General features: G+C 46.9%; 1 protein-coding gene across 6 annotated transcripts in view; it reads left to right on the top strand.

The window, feature by feature from the left end:
* The first annotated feature begins 494 nt into the window (after positions 1 to 494).
* CCDC167 (coiled-coil domain containing 167) overlaps positions 495 to 15,384 on the top strand; it is a 28,222-nt gene continuing 13,332 nt past the window's right edge. For 2 of the 6 annotated variants that reach the window (XM_045842846.1, XM_045842841.1), the window contains exons 1-6: positions 495 to 552; positions 657 to 804; positions 3,611 to 3,673; positions 8,773 to 8,848; positions 9,955 to 10,017; positions 12,809 to 13,033. In XM_045842846.1, coding sequence (XP_045698802.1) covers positions 12,992 to 13,033 — 42 coding nt within the window. In that variant the 5' untranslated portion in view covers positions 495 to 552; positions 657 to 804; positions 3,611 to 3,673; ... (1 more) ...; positions 9,955 to 10,017; positions 12,809 to 12,991. Of the gene's footprint in view, positions 553 to 656; positions 805 to 3,610; positions 3,674 to 8,772; positions 8,849 to 9,954; positions 10,018 to 12,808; positions 13,034 to 15,384 lie in introns of those variants that run through there. The other 4 variants (XM_045842843.1, XM_045842842.1, XM_045842844.1 and 1 more) reach the window with 4 other exon arrangements.

Below are 15,384 nucleotides of genomic sequence, written 5' to 3'. Positions count from 1 at the left end.
AAATATTTGGGGATCATAGTTCACTGCACAGTATGTCCATTTGCATTGTCCATTTGCGGTTCGGTCGGTGCCCTGGAACCTGGGCCCGTCAGGGCGGTCTTTCTCTTCCTGGGAGAAGCGAAGGCAGCAATTTTCAGCGTTTGCTCTCTGCACCCAGCCTGGAAGCAGCAGGCGTTTAGAATGTCTGCTTTATGAGGAGATGAAGTTGACTACATTCCCATCGGTGGCCCACCAGGGGTCCGTCTGTTCCAGGGACCCATGGCCAGGGAGTGGTGTCAGGTCATCCTGCTCACAAAGGCAGCCCCCTCTATCCCTGTTTCCTGTTGGTGATTCAGCTGTTTCTCAAGCAGCCAGTACTCCATTTGTTCAGGGACCTGGGAGCAATGAGATGACAGCCTCACCCTGGATAATGCAAGGAGAGTTTAATAGTTTGTTTACTGAGGTGTAGGCAGGGTTAGGGCAGCTGACAGGGCCCTTGCAGTACTCCGGGGCTAGCGAGAGCGGGGAGCCTGCGGAGAGAGCAGCAGTGTGGACAGGGCTGCCTGCCCAAGGGTAACTGTGGGTGGAGGGAACAGCCAAGCCCTGGTGACCTGGCAAGGAGGGAGCTAAGGTAATAAATTCCCTGTCCTCACTCCTCTCCTTTCCCCCCAAACCAGAGCCCTCAGGGCTCAGGGTGTTGGCAGGCTGGGTCTGGGTCTGGACAGAGGCACAGCGCGGGGAACGACCTGACCGACTGTTTTTGGAAAGGCCTTCCTGTCCCTGGGCCCTCAGAGACAACCTCAGCTCAGCTTCACAAAACCCGAGGTGAGTGGTGAGAAGTTAGCAAGGCTGGAGGAGGGAGCTGGGGAGGGGAGGGATCCAGGCACTCGTGAAATGTCAGAGGAAGAAGTCTGAGCTTTCTCCCAGGCAGACCTGGGTAGGCAGCCCTAGCAGTGATCCAGCTAACTGTAGGCCCGAGCCACCACCGCCACAGAGGGGAATCCGGGAAGGAGCTGGGAAGAGGGCGTGCTGGCTCTCTGATCCCTCGCAAACTCAGAGACGTGAGGGAGACTGAGGCCACAGATGAAAACACCGGTGCCTCCAGCAAACCTGTGAGGAAGAGCTCCCGTGTCTTTGCTCACTGCAAAGTACACACGTCAGGTTCTGGCTTTCTCTCCAGAGCTGGGGGTTCTGGCGTTTATGGCTCTGAATAAGAGAAGGGAAGCCAGCAGAGCAGCAGGGAGGGAGGTTTCTCTCTCTCCTCTCTGGGAAAGCTCAGACGCCCCAGGCCCGTCTCTGCATCTGTCTGCGTAGCTCCAGGCAGCTCCCCACATTTCTCTGGGCCCCAGTGTCCTCATCTGGAAGGTGGTAATAACAGCACCCGCCCAGTGAGGTCCGGGGACGAGTGATTGTGACAGCGCCTGTGACAGCGTATGTTCCTCCCCAGAAGAAATGGGGGATGGTGGGCAAGTGCCATGTTATGGCATACCCAAAAGGAATAATTGTCTCCAAAAGTGTCTCCTTGATAAAACAGGACCTTCTCCTAAGGGTTTACTGAGTGTGTCTCCTCGGGCCCAGCCTTGGGGACTGCCCTGGAGCAGGGACGGGATGGAGACCAAACACACAGGAAACGGCTGAGAACTCTGGGAGGGAAACACTATCAGTGTACAGGAATTCCAGGGAGGGGGAAATTGGGCTGGAGGAGACAGGGTGTGTGGCCAAGGAGCGCTGTTCAATCGGAATTCCAGGGGAGATGAGTCACCGAGGCAGAAGGCAGAGCCTGGAACGGAGGAGCATCGCCCAGGAGGGAGGCAGGGCGGGGGAGATCTCTGTGAGCTGGCAGGAAGGGCCAGACACAGGGCCTGGAGTCCATGCTCTCACACCCCACACCCTGGGTCTCAACAACCACAGACGCGGAGACCCTAGCCCAGAGAAGCCCTTCCAAGCCCCACCTCTCTTGCTGTCTTTCCAAAACCTGCTCTGAGCAAAGCCCCACCCCTGAATCAGTCCAGAAGTTTGCTTTGATTCTTTAAAAAATTTTATTTTGTCCTCATCCAAGGCCATTTTTTTTATTGTTTTGGGGGGAAGGGAGAGAAACACTCATGTGAGAGAGAAATATCAATCAGTTGCCTCTTGTACACGCCCCAACCAGGAGCTGAACCTGCAACTTAGGCATGTGCTCTGGCTGGGAATCGAACCTGTGACCATTGGTGTACAGGATGATACTCCAACCCACGCCAGCCGGGGCTACTTTTATTCTTTAGGCTGCCAAAGTCAGCAGGAGAAAACGACACCTTCCTGTCAGTCCTGGAGTCCCTACAAATTCATTCACTCAACAAATATTTATTGAACGTCTATATTCATTATTGTAGGCCCTGAGGGATACATCAGTGAATAAAATGGAGCTACATTCTGGTGGAGAGAGACCATAAACAAAATAAATTTAAAAATATATATAGTAAACGCTATGCAGAAAAAAAGGAGAATAAGGAAGACTTAGGAGGGACTTCAATCTTAGGAGAAGACTTCAATCTGAAGACAGTTACCAGAGAAGATCTCATTTAAAAGGCGACTTCTGAGTAAAGACCTGAAGGAGGTGAGAGAGGACATCATTTAGGTGCCTGGAGGGAGAGAGTACTCCAGGCAGGGCAACAGCAGGCACAAAGGCCCTGAGGCGGGAAGGCGCCTGGCACGTCTGACCAACAACAGCAAAAGGCCAGTGTAGCTGGGGTAGGGTGAGGAAGTCAAAGTAGAAAGAGGTGACGGCAGAGAGTGAGTGGGGGATCCAGTGTGGAGGACCTTTTAGGCCATTATAAGAGCTTCATTCTCTACTGGACCCTCCACACTGTGCTTAGTTTCCCTCTTTCTAAACATACTAATTATTTCAAAATTTCAAATCCTGTGTGCCAGTTGGGATGTATTTGGATGCAAGTAACAGAAAAACCAAATGGCAGTGGCTCAAATCATAAGTATATACATTGGTTCCAGACAAGTGTCTGAAGGCAGTGGACTCCGAAGCTAGTTTAGCAGTTCACAGATGTCATGAAGGGCCAAGACTCTCCCTGTTCTTTCATTCTCCATCCTCAGTGTGTCTCCTCATGGTGACAAGATTGCTTCTGGAGCTCCAAGCCTCACACTCCCTCCCAAAAGCTTCCCAAGTAGAAATAAAGGTGTCAGGCAGACAAAAATATATGTGTAGAGTGAGAGGACAGGGAGAATTTCTCCTCACACATGTCTCTTATCACGGAGGAAAACAGTTTTCTAGAAGAACTAACAGACTCTGCCTTGTGTCTCATTGGCCATTGGAGTCACATGTCTACTCTTATGCTAATCAGTGGCAGAGGGGTACAGACAGTCATAACTGATTTGTACCGATTATGACATCTTGGGGCTGAGCACATTGACTCCTGGAGGAAACTGGGGCTCTTCTAGCAAGGGAGGGGAAGTGCTGTGGGTTACGTGATAGGCAGTGTCTGCCATGCCCATCCCAATCCCCACTGCACCCCTTTTGTAACACAAAGAAAACAAAGACCTTCAGGCTCCCTCAAGCAGCCGCCTGCCCTCCCACCTCATCTGTAGTCCCCCCAGGGCTACTGCTCCACTGAACTCACCATTGTTCTTCCCAAATCAGCAAATCTGCCTGGCGTTCCTGTCCCAGCAGAGGGCAAACCATCCATTGGTCCGAGGCAGAAAGGTGGGTGGCTTCTTGGATTCTCCCCCTCACTTACTCTCCACATCCCTTTATAAATCACCTTCTTCATAGCTCTTCAGAATGTGACCTCCTTTCCATTCTCCCTGTGACTGCTTTGGCTCAGCCCTGGGCCACTACCACAGCCTCTCACCCTGGTTCCTGCGTGCAGTTTCAACTCTCTTCCAGACCAGGCCTGGGAGTAGAGTGAGGTGAGTGAGGCGCTGGGCAGGCAAAATGTAAGGAGGTGCTGGGGCACAGGGCCGTGTTGCGGCTCTGCTCCTCGCCATCTGCAACCAGGCCGATGCTCCTAAAACACAAGTGTGATCATGATGCCACTCAAGCTCAGAACTGCCCAAGAGCTCCTCTCTGTCTTGGTAAGAAATCAAACTTTTTAGAATAATCTAGAGACTCCATCTGTCCTGCCAGCCTCTTCTCCCTGCTTCCCCCTTCCTCGTGCATTTCATGCCTCATTCATTCTAGTCTCCCTCTGCTGCCAGCTTTGCATCCTGGGGCCTGGGCCTGGAACACTCTTTACCCATTCCCTGTGTTGCCCTAACTCATTTTTTTTCTATTATGAAATATTTAGGACCTAATGAAAGCTACAAATAGTAATGCATTTAATATCCTTGTGCTGCCACCATCATTCAACTTGAGAAATAAAATATTACCAAACAGTAGAAGGCCCCTGGCACCCATCCCCATTCACACGCATCTCCCCATTTACTGGGACGATCACCATCCTTCTTATGACGTGTACAATTTACACAGCATTGGTTTCAAGAGTTAAACAATGTATTGTATTGTTCTGAATATTATGAATGTTTTTTAAGCTTTAGGGAGTCCTGGCTGAGTAGCACAGTTGGTTAGAGTATCATCCCAATAGGCCACAGTGCAAGCTCAATCTCTGGTCAGGGCATATACTAGCAACCAATGACTGCATAAATAAGTGGAACAACAAGTTGATGTCTCTCTCCTCTCTTCTCTCCCTCTCTCCCCCTTCCTCTCTCTCAAAAAATCAATAAATAGAGATTTTTTAAATTAAATAAAATTTAGGTAAATAGTGTCATATGGGTTGCATTCTTCTGCAACTTGCTTTTTCATACATTATATTTGTGAGATTTATTCATGTTGATGTATGTAGCTCTAGATCACAGGTCAGCAAACTGTCCTGGAATGGACAAATAATAAATATTTTAAACTTTATGGGCACAACAGTCTGTTGCAACTACTCAACCCTGCCATTACAGTGTGAAAGCAGCCACAGATGATACGTAAATGAGTAAACGTGACCGTGTTCCAATACCATTTTAATTACAGAAACAGGCAGCAAGCTGGAGAACATATCCCTGCCCCATTAACTTTGGGTCTGGCCTAACAGAATTTGACCAACAGAATGCTAGAGAATGTGATGCATGCAAAGAGAGGTTTTAAATGTACCTGAATGGTTTAGCTTAGCCTGTCGCAGTCTTGCCATTTGCCATGAAAAGAGCATGCACCCAGCAAGTTGTTGTCTCTTTGGCCTGAGTCCCCAAATGAGAGTCACATGGAGCAGAGTGGACCTAAGCAGAATCACCTCAAATAACCTAAAATCTTGTGAGCAAATTAAATGTTTCATGTCACTGAGATTTTTTTATGATTACTTGTTACACAGAGTTATTATTGCAGTAGCTAACTAATACAATGAACATTTCAGTTGTTTCTAATTCTTTGGTATTGTAACAATGTGCATGCTTGCAGTATTTCAACTGGTGCATCAGTGCATCTACAAATTTTCTAGTTAATGCTGATATGTTTTCTGAAGTTTGGTACCAGTCTACACTCCACCAGCAGTGTCTCAGTTTCCATGGTTGCACATCCTTGTCAACACTTGGTTTTGTCAGATGTCTGCTGATCTAATGGGTGTGAAATTGCATTGCCTATCTAACTCGTGCGCATCTTTCCCTTTCTCTGAACCTCCTTCCCTCACTCCCCAGTCTGAACTAGCTCCACATTTTCAGTGTAAGCAGAGCTCCTTATGCTTGCCTCTCTCACAGTACTGGTAACCTGGTTTTGTATCTATCTTTCAGTCCATCACCAAACAGAGAGCCCCTGTCCTCCAGCCCTAGTATAGAGCTCAGCACATAGCGGGCACTTAGTAAATAATTGTTGAACAAAGGTTGGATGAGAAACCTTAATCACACTGGTCGCCTCCTGCCATAGGGGAATGTACAAGCCAAGACAACTAACTCATCACAGGGATGATACAAACACACCAAGGTGGGTGAAAGGTCAGAGACTCGTTGCTTTTCACACAGGCATCTGACTTGGGCTTTGAAATGGTACTTGTTTTTATGCTAAAATGAGATCAGGCCCAGGTGGGTCTCAGGAGACTAGCAGGAGCTAGAGAAGTGAATGAAAACTAAACCCTAAGGATCTGGGGATGTTTTGTGGGCAAATGCAATCTAAAAAAAGCAGGCAGTAGCAAATAGCCAGCATTTGTTGCACACTGTTCTAAGCACTTTACACATATTTAGAGCCTGCCAACAACCCTATGGGGGTAAATATCAGAGGAGGAAAATGAGAAAAGCAACTTGCCTAAGATACACAGCCCGTGAGTGGAGGGCCGGGACTGGTTTGAACTCAGGCAGTCTGGCTGCAGGGCCCGAACTTTTCAATCACCATTCTCTGCTGCTGCTCTGAAAATCATCACACACACCTCAAGGCAATTACTTCAGAGATCAAGGAACTTGGCACCTCCCAGAGATTTCTTCCCTGAGGCACCGAGAACCTCTCTGGATGCTGTGGTTTTGTTTGGTATATCCAAGATCAGATCCAAAGGTCAGAGTTCTGAGAGATCCTTGAGAAGGGCATCTCTGCTGCCAGCAGCGCGATTGAAAGAAAACAGGTCTGGAGCCAGAAGACTTTGGTTTTAACCCAAGCTCAGCCACAGTCTTAGTTTAGGTTATTTTTGTTGAGAGAAAAAAAATTTTTTATAACTTCAAAACTCCTCAAATGAAGAGAAAAGCTGCACTATAGGGGATGGGCGGTATTGGTGGGACACCAAAGGACTGAACCAAGATTCAAACCACCTTCAAAATTTGATAGGACCTTGCATTCATTCTGTGCCTTTCTCTCTAAGACCAGCATCTCACTCCAGGGTCAAATTCTTAGAAGATGAAATCTGATTGGCCTAGCTGCAGTTAGGTGTTTTTCCTCCAGCCCAATCAACTGTGATGAGGGAGGTGCCATCAAACACCTCAGGAAAGTGGGGGCCATGGTGAGCCAGGTGGATATCCCCAGAAGGTATCTAACAACATTACTAATTCACTGTTGACCTTAGCAAAGCCATCTTCCTTCCTGGGATTCAGTTTTCTCCTTCATAAAATGAGAGATTGATCTTTGTCTTGTTCCCCTTTACATCCACTATGCCTGGCATATTAGATGTTTAACATATGTTTGTTGAATTAATGAGTGGACTAGAACAATCACTATATCACATTCTGATAGTCTATCTTTGAGAATTCTCATACGTGAGCAGTGTGGGTGCTGGGAGCTGACAGTGAGGAAGAGGAGGGAGAGAAGGGCAGACAGACACTTGTGCCCCAGGAAGCCAATTTAAGCAGTCATTTCTCTGGGCATCTTTCTAGTGCCGATCCTCTGTCCTCACCAAGAAGCCTTCTGTATGGAATGTGGCTTCTCTAATCTAATGGACTCTGTCCCTAGAGAGACAGTGACCTTTATCAGCTGTTAAGTTGGCTTCCTGAAAATAGCCAGCACAGTGTTAACGTGGTCCAAAGGAGAGGATTTGAATCCAATGTCTAGAATCCAGACTCTTTCACATATTACGTGACCTGGGTGGGTCACTTACCCCTCCAGACATCAGAGTCTTCACTGACCAAACAGATGTGAGCATATTTGTTCGGCCTCATTTGTAGTGGTGCTTGAGGGATATTGATTGCTAAATAAATTGAACTACATTTATGGTGTGCTAAGATTTTTATTTTGTATAATCCACGCAAGAATTTTATCCCCATTTTACAGATGACAAAAAAACGAGGCTCAGATGTTAAGTACTTGCCTAAGGGCACATCGTTGATGAGCAACAGAGTCGGGTGGCACACTCTAAACCCCAAGCCCTACTGCCTTTGGTGATGGCCCAGCCATGAAAAGACGCTTGATGATGAGGCAGTAGTTATTGTTGTTGCTCCCAGCATGTAGGCCCCCTTCGATAAGCTAAACATTAAGGTTCCAGACCCATGGACCTATAAGACCCAAATAGATTCCAGAGAAGCAGAATTTGGGGGTTTATTTCCTCTGGGAAAAAAAATCAGTCTAAAAACTACATGAATTAAGAAATCTTTGGGCTATCAGTGAAAAAAAAAACAGCTCAAACTAGCTTACTCAAAAAAGGGGATTTACTGGCCTTCATCCTGGGAAGGGCAAATGTTAGGCACCTGCCAGCTGAGCTCCAAACACCTGTAGGCACTCTCCCTCTCAGGGGCTCTCAGAGCTGCTGCCCACGCATGCTGCCTGCCTTCTCACACATCTCACAGGGGCTTCTCATGCGAGGAAGTACCGCTGCCGGCTGTTCCAGGGTAGCATCCCAACAGCTTTGCAACCAGAGCTGAGATGGGATTTCATTTCCAGCAAGAAAGTTAAAATCTCAGTGAACTCCTATTGGCCGAGCTCAAGCCATGTGTCCTGGCCTTTGAACGAATTAGAGTATGGTTCTGTGATTGGCCGTCTGGATTGGATCACGTGCCACCTGCCCATGTGAGCAGTGAGAGCAGTTATCAGAACAGAGGGATGGGGGCAGAGATGGCAACACAGATATGGATTCTGGGGGCATCTCTGATGCCAGTGGTCACCCCCAATTTGGGTCCTCTCTAACTGATGACCCCAACCTCGGTTTCCTACTTGTCAACACATATATACTAATAAAAAGTTCCCTAGTGAGCTGTTGGTTTCATATTTTTGTCCCCTCCAGAGGGGTTCAGGTGGTTGTGTCTATAGATGGAGGGGTGGGCCGGTCCTCTTTGGCAAGCCACTTTATTCTTCAATGTACCTCAGCTGCCTTGTCTGCAAAATGGGGAGTAACTGAGCCTGCCTGACTTTCCCTACAGAACTGCATGAGGACCCACAAGCTAACAGATGCAAAAATTGCTCTAAAAAGAACAAAGTGCCATATTTACAAACACGGTATGTACTTACCGATTTATTATGCTCCTGTGTGTCCCAGAAAAGGATTTGAGGTAGTTCACCGAAATGCACGCCATACGCTGGGATAAAAATAAAGTGACAGAGCAAAGGGAAAACAAGAGGAGAAAAGTAAAACGAAGCCAGGGGAAATGCTAGCACAGGGAAACCTACACCCAAAATTCCCGAACAATTTCAGATGGGAGCTTCCTCATGAACAAAAGGGTGGGAAGCATCATCAGTTACAAAAGGCACTGAAGCCATAAGGTAAAAGCATATTGGCAGGCTTTGAAAGACCTCATAGCTTGTCTTGGCACTAATGCTTAATAAAAATGTCTTCTCATCAAGAAGATATTATATATATCAAGATGTTATCAATATGCTTATTCAACAATGTTTCGGTTCCTGTCCTTTTGTTTTCACAATGTCATCTGACATCTACTTCAGGATCTCCTGTGAATTCATCATCTATTTATGATTTGATTTAATTTAGCTAAAAACTGGATACTGATTAAATATCAAACAAAGCCATCCCTTTCTTCTCTTCTGCTTTCTTTTCTTTTTTATGGTAAAATGAGGTTGAGTTCGAGGAGCAGTACAGAAGTTCCCCAGTGAGGGATGGGACAAAAAGTTTGAGCATCCTGGCTAAGCTGAAACATAAAAATCACCAAGACATAAAACTGATCCAAGCAGGCCATAAAAACACTGCCTTTGCCTCAGAACCTGGACTATAATCTGCTGCCCTGGAACAAAATTCAAACATAAATCAGCTTCCACTGCATTTTTAACCACCTACAGAATTCTTCATTTCCTGCCCCAAATGTTTCTGACAGTGAATGATTCCATTCTTCCCCACTCTTGCTCTGAGAAGGTGCCCCTGGGGCAGCGGTGGGGGTCCGGGCCTGGCCCCACAGGTCAGTCAAGCCCAGGATGGGAGAAGGGTGGAAGAATTGACCCAAGGGTCTTCAGGACAGAGGCAGGGCTGTGGCCAGCCTGTGCAGTGCTTTTGTTGAAAAGGGAGCCTCGTAAAGCACAGGGAGCCCCTTGGGTTCCCACCTGGGGTGCTCTCTTCCCCATCTTTACCTAATCCAGTTTCGATCATTCTCCAGGACCCATCGCCTTGACAACACCCACAGCATTATCTTCTCTTCTGAGCTCCTAATTCATCAACAGTAAGTACCAGACAGTTGGCATTTAATTTTATGATGTCTGGTATTTACTTTTTCAGGTTGTCAGTCCGTCTCTCTAACTAGATTGAAGGTAATGATTGGTTCTTATTTTATATGTCTACCTTATAGCCAACAAAAGTGCCTATGTCTTTACAAATAACAAGGTCATTAAAGACAGCATTCAGGGGTGTCTAAGGTGTCTCGTCCTCCCCGCTGTGCCCATTTCACAGACAAGGAAATGGAAAGCCAAAAAGGAGGCTTGACCTGCCCAAGGTCACACAGTGAGAACCTGGCCCACCCAGGTATAAACGCAGCTCTCCAGTCTGTCAATGCATGCTTGATTTGCCTTCAATACTTCGCTCTAAAACTCCCAAATGGAAAGTTCAGAACTACAGCTCACTAAAGAACAAAGACAGATAGACAGACAGCTGGTCCACAGTAATCCGTCTGCATGTGGGCAGAATTTCCAGCACAAAGCCAGGCAAAGCTGCAGCGGGATCAGCAAACAGACCTTCAGGCAATCAAAGCTGGTCTTTGTATATACCAGGGGGATGAAGGACCTCAGCAGGTTACCTGGGGCTCTTGCAGCTTCACCGACACCACGGGGGTCAGCACTATCCATATGTCTGGGCACATGAAACCCGTGATTGATGGTCTCAGCAGGAAGGACAAGTAAAGGTGGAGATGGCATCTACTCTCTAGGAAGAGACACTTGTGTATTTTGGGGGCTGCCTTTTGCAGTGATCTACTTACCCTTGATAGCAGGAAACAACCCAGGTACTAACTCCTAACTCCTAACAACAGAAGCTTTACAATTGTGTCAAAGCTGATAGAAACCAATATCAAAACAATAATCAAAATACAAATGGCAACAGTTGTTAAGTGAAACCCAATCATGAAAAACTGGCAGCGGGAGCATCCATCCTGCTGACCCTCTCCTGGTTGCTAACAAGCCACAGCACTGACCACTTAATAATTCTCACAGTGGCCCTACAAGCCTGGCACCACCAGCTTCTTCTACAGATATGGAAACCTAGGCTCAGCTAACTTAAGTACCTTGACCCAAAACTACAGCTGCTAAGTGCCCAAGGTGAGGTTGGAATCCAGATCAATCTCATTCCAAAAGCCTCCCTCTCACATAACCCACTTAGGCTCTCATTCCAGTCCCATTTCAAGTGTTGGTCCCGTTATGAGAACCAGGAGACAGGTCTGGTTTGGAAAACCTGACCTTGGGGGAAGAAAGATGACAGCTTGCCCATTACTTCACAGGGAAATAAGGGAGAAAGTCCAGGCACCGACATGAAGCTCACCCAGTCTCCGTGGCTTTTTCATGGTGCCAAACGAATGCAAAAGGAGCCACTTCTAAAAGCACAGAGTGTTTTTCCTCCTCTTCTCACCTCGTCTGGGCCTGTGCCTGTGATAATTGGGAGGCACAAAGTCTGGTTTTTCTGGGATTGGAACCAATACTGTGAAGTGTTCCGACAATAAATGTTGCTGATTGACAGTTGCTGGACAACGTTCTTGAGTAAGTTTCTTCTGTGCTGGGTGTTAGGCTGAGACCTGCACTAAGGAACTGCTCAACAGCCTGCAGACTGTTCAGACAGAATTTGCTACACTTTTCCCCTGCTGGCCTCTGTCAGGTGGCCAGGGAGCTGATGTCTGAGGTCTCCTCCAGCTCCACCATTCAATGACTCTATCAAGACAAGAACAGGGATCTGAAAACATCTTTTCCCCAAACACTGAGTAGGGGTCATTATTCACACAAAGAAACAACAGGCTCCAATGGAGAGATAACTGGTCAGAAAACAAGGAGCTTCAATTTTGTTCTCATATTCTTTGACCCAATAATTCCGCTTACACAAATTTATCACAAAGAATTTAGAAAGACGGAGCTATATGTATGCAAAGATATATACTTTACCATTATTTGGAGATAACGTTCAATCCAAGATGGATGTTTCACATGGTGGCATATACCACCATCACAAATGATGATTGCAAAAACAGGGAAGTGTCTATGACGGTGTTTTACAAATTGCAGTTCAATATCCATTAATGGGTCATGAAATAAACTTAACACGTCTCCTGACACCAACTTTAAAAAAAAATAGGCTAGAATAGGAAATATCACAGTGCATCACAAGTGGTAAAGGTGTTTATCGGGAAATTTTAGTTTCAGTTATATGGGTAACTGGGCCGTGATACAGAACAACATTTTTTATCATGGGGTCACAGTGAAAACATTCCAAGTACCTGGGTCTACAGTGTATTGCACAATAGGATGACAACAGTATAAAATACTACGTATGAAAGGAAGCCTGGAGGGGAATATGCAGAAACACAGACGAGGAACTGGTGTTAAAACTGGTAGAATATAAAGGATGCTGCTTTAGATTTCCTGTGATGTTGGTGGACTGTTCTTACAATAAAACAAGTAAAATGAGTAAGAACACAAGGCAGAAAGAAGGAATAACATAAGCTCATTATCAGATCCCCAAAGGCTAAGGGACTCAGAGCAGGGTTTCCCGGAGCAGGAGCAGTGGCGCTTCAGGATGGGCTTTGAAGGCTGGGCAGGGTTTGAATGGGGGTCGGGTGGGGGGTGCAGGTTGGCCTCCAAGTGTGCAGGGTGGTCACTAAAGAGATGAAGGGCAATGAAGAAGAACACGGGGTGGGGGAAAAGGTTCTCAGTGCTGTAAAGTGGCTTTGAGTAAATAAGGAAAGGGGCCGCTCTCCTCCCAGGCGGGGCGTTATTTCTCCCAGGGCGTCTAGTGATCTATCCCGCCCCCCGCCCCAGGCTGAGGCTGCCCCTCAGAAACAAGGCCGCGCCACGCTGGCCCCGCCCGCAACGAGACGGCGACCACCAGTAACCCCGCCTCTCGCCGCCTTGTGGCCAATAAAGGAGAAGCACGACTGTTTGCACATGCGTGATGCCACCAATGGGAGCGTCCAATAACGACTGGGGGATCCGGCAAGTAACATGGCTAAAAAGAAGCGGGAGAATCTGGGCGTCGCTCTAGAGGTGAGAGGAGAAGTTGGAGTGGGCCACGTCGTTAGTGGCCTGCTTCCCGCGGCGGGGTCGTGGGTCAGCCCGGCTGCAGGCTGGGGGAGGGGCCTGAGGGAGGCAGTAAGAGGACGTGGGTTTGGAAGAGGGAAGCCAGGGTCGTGAGGGGCCCCGTGTACGTACCTGCAGGGGTACGAAGGTTGGAGAGCGCGAGGGGGCACCAGAGGTGGGAACCGGAGGTGAGGGGACCTCCAGAAGGGAAGAGACCTGGAAGTGAACGGGAGCCCCGAAAGAGGGCGGGACAAAGAAATAAGGAGGCCTGAAGGGAGACGTTAAATGAAGACTCTAAAAGGACGGGTAGTCGGAGGTTGAGGGGTTCCCCAGAGGTGTACAGACCTGTAGATGAAGGACCCCCAAAGGTTAGGAAGCCCATATTGTTTAGTGTATTAATAGTGGCTTAACTTTCCTTTGAGATGGGAAATTTTTCCTCTAGGGTGCTGCAGCTTGTAGCTTGAAAATTACTTTGGGAACCTGTGGGAATTTGTAGAGAATTGTGGAATGGTGATGTTCCCAAATTGCTTAAAAATAATTTACTGCCTATGGAAAGGAAAGAAAATTGATGCATATTGAGCAGGGACTATATGCTACTTTGTTTGCATTCTCAGTTAATCCTTAGTATAAACCCGTGAGATTTGTACAGGTGAGGAAACTGAGATCGCAAGTAGAGCGCAGATTGAAGCAGTGAAAGAGCTGAGAATCAAGCCAGGTGATTTGTCATCTAGTGCAGCTTTTTGGTCAGGGACCCATTTCCTGGGAGAAGGGGTGGGGTGGGGGGGGCGAGGGTGACAGGAGGCAGAGCTCTGGTGAGCTTCACTCCCCGCTGTGGATGGATGGGGCGGGGGTGTTAGGGGGGCTGGGTGACCGGAGGCTCTCACCGTGGTTCCTAAGAGCCCTGTTCTAGTGCATCTTGTTTCTGATGTGTTACAACCTCCTTAGATCACTTCCCAGAGGTTGCAAGAAACAGGGTAATAGTCTTGAGTTTACTGTCAGTTTAGTGCTTCTCAAATGTAAGGCTGCACTAAGAATCATTTGGAGAGCTTGTTACAATGGAGAGTTGTTGAATTCTCCCCCACCTGGAGTAATTTCATTAAGACTTGGGTGCGTATTTGGGGGTGGGGAGGGTGTATTTTTAACAAAGAATTTGTTGGGGGGATTCATTGATTTGAGAAAGAAAGGTAGCTACATCGATTAATGTTCCACTTATTTATGTTTTCATTGGTTGATTCTTCTTTGAGCTCTGACCATGTATCGAACCTGCAACCTTGGCATATTAGAACAATGCCCTAACCAAGCTACCTGGCCAGAGCCAAAGGATGTTTTTAAAAAATTGTATTGATTCATTTTAGAGAAAAAAAACATCAATTTGTTCCACTTATATACACATTCACTGGTTGATTCTTGTATCCTGTGCCCTGACTGGAGATGGAATCCATGACCTTGGCACATTGGGGCTATGCCCTAACTCACGGAGCTACCCGGCCATGGCGAGAGTTTGTGTTTTTAACAAGCTACACACATCATGCTGAAGCAGGAGGTTTTAGTAACACCCTCGAGAAATATCAGCCTACTTGGTAGGAAAAAAAGTTGATGGAAATAATAAATTTTCTGAAAGAATATAGATGGTAAAATGAGAAGGCACTATGTAGTGGGAAGAGCATAGACTTTATAGTCTGTGTTAGGACACAATAAGCTGCTGTAACAAACCTCAAAAGTCAGTGGCGTCAAGAACAAGAAAGTTGTGGGGGAGTTTCTAACATGCTAGAGCAGGGATGGGCAGGTGTCTGTAAAGGGTCAGATAGTAAATATTTAGTCTTTGTGGACCATATAGTCTCTTGTAACTACAGTTGATCCTCGTTATTCATGGAGTCTGTATTTGTGAACTTGTCCACTTGTCAAAATGTATTTGTAAAATCAATACCTGCGATGCTTTTGCAGTCATTCACAGACAAACCCAAAGCAGTAAAAAATTTGAGTCATCTGAGGCCCATGTATCCCGCTAAGGTTGAACAAGGCAGTCCTCTGCCTCCTAGTTTCACTTCTTATATGGAAAGCAAGTGTTCTTTTTGTGGTCTCTTTAGTACCACACTTTTTTGTAATTTTGAGCTTTTTGCTGGGGATTTTGCTGTTTAAAATGGCTCTCAAATGCAGTGCTGAAGTGCCGTCTAGTTTTCCAAGTACAGGGAAGCTTCCTGTGCCTTGCAGAGCGATTGCGTGTGTGCCTTTGTTCCGGTCTGAGTTATAGGGCTATTTGGCTGTGAGTTCAGTGTTAGTGAATCGAGAATATGTATTATATTAGGTCTTGTTAAACG

This window comes from Phyllostomus hastatus, unplaced genomic scaffold (assembly GCF_019186645.2).
Source record: "Phyllostomus hastatus isolate PE091 unplaced genomic scaffold, TTU_PhHast_1.1 phas_contig_40, whole genome shotgun sequence".
NCBI lineage: Eukaryota > Metazoa > Chordata > Mammalia > Chiroptera > Phyllostomidae > Phyllostomus > Phyllostomus hastatus.
This window is presented reverse-complemented; position numbering and strand designations above follow the sequence as displayed.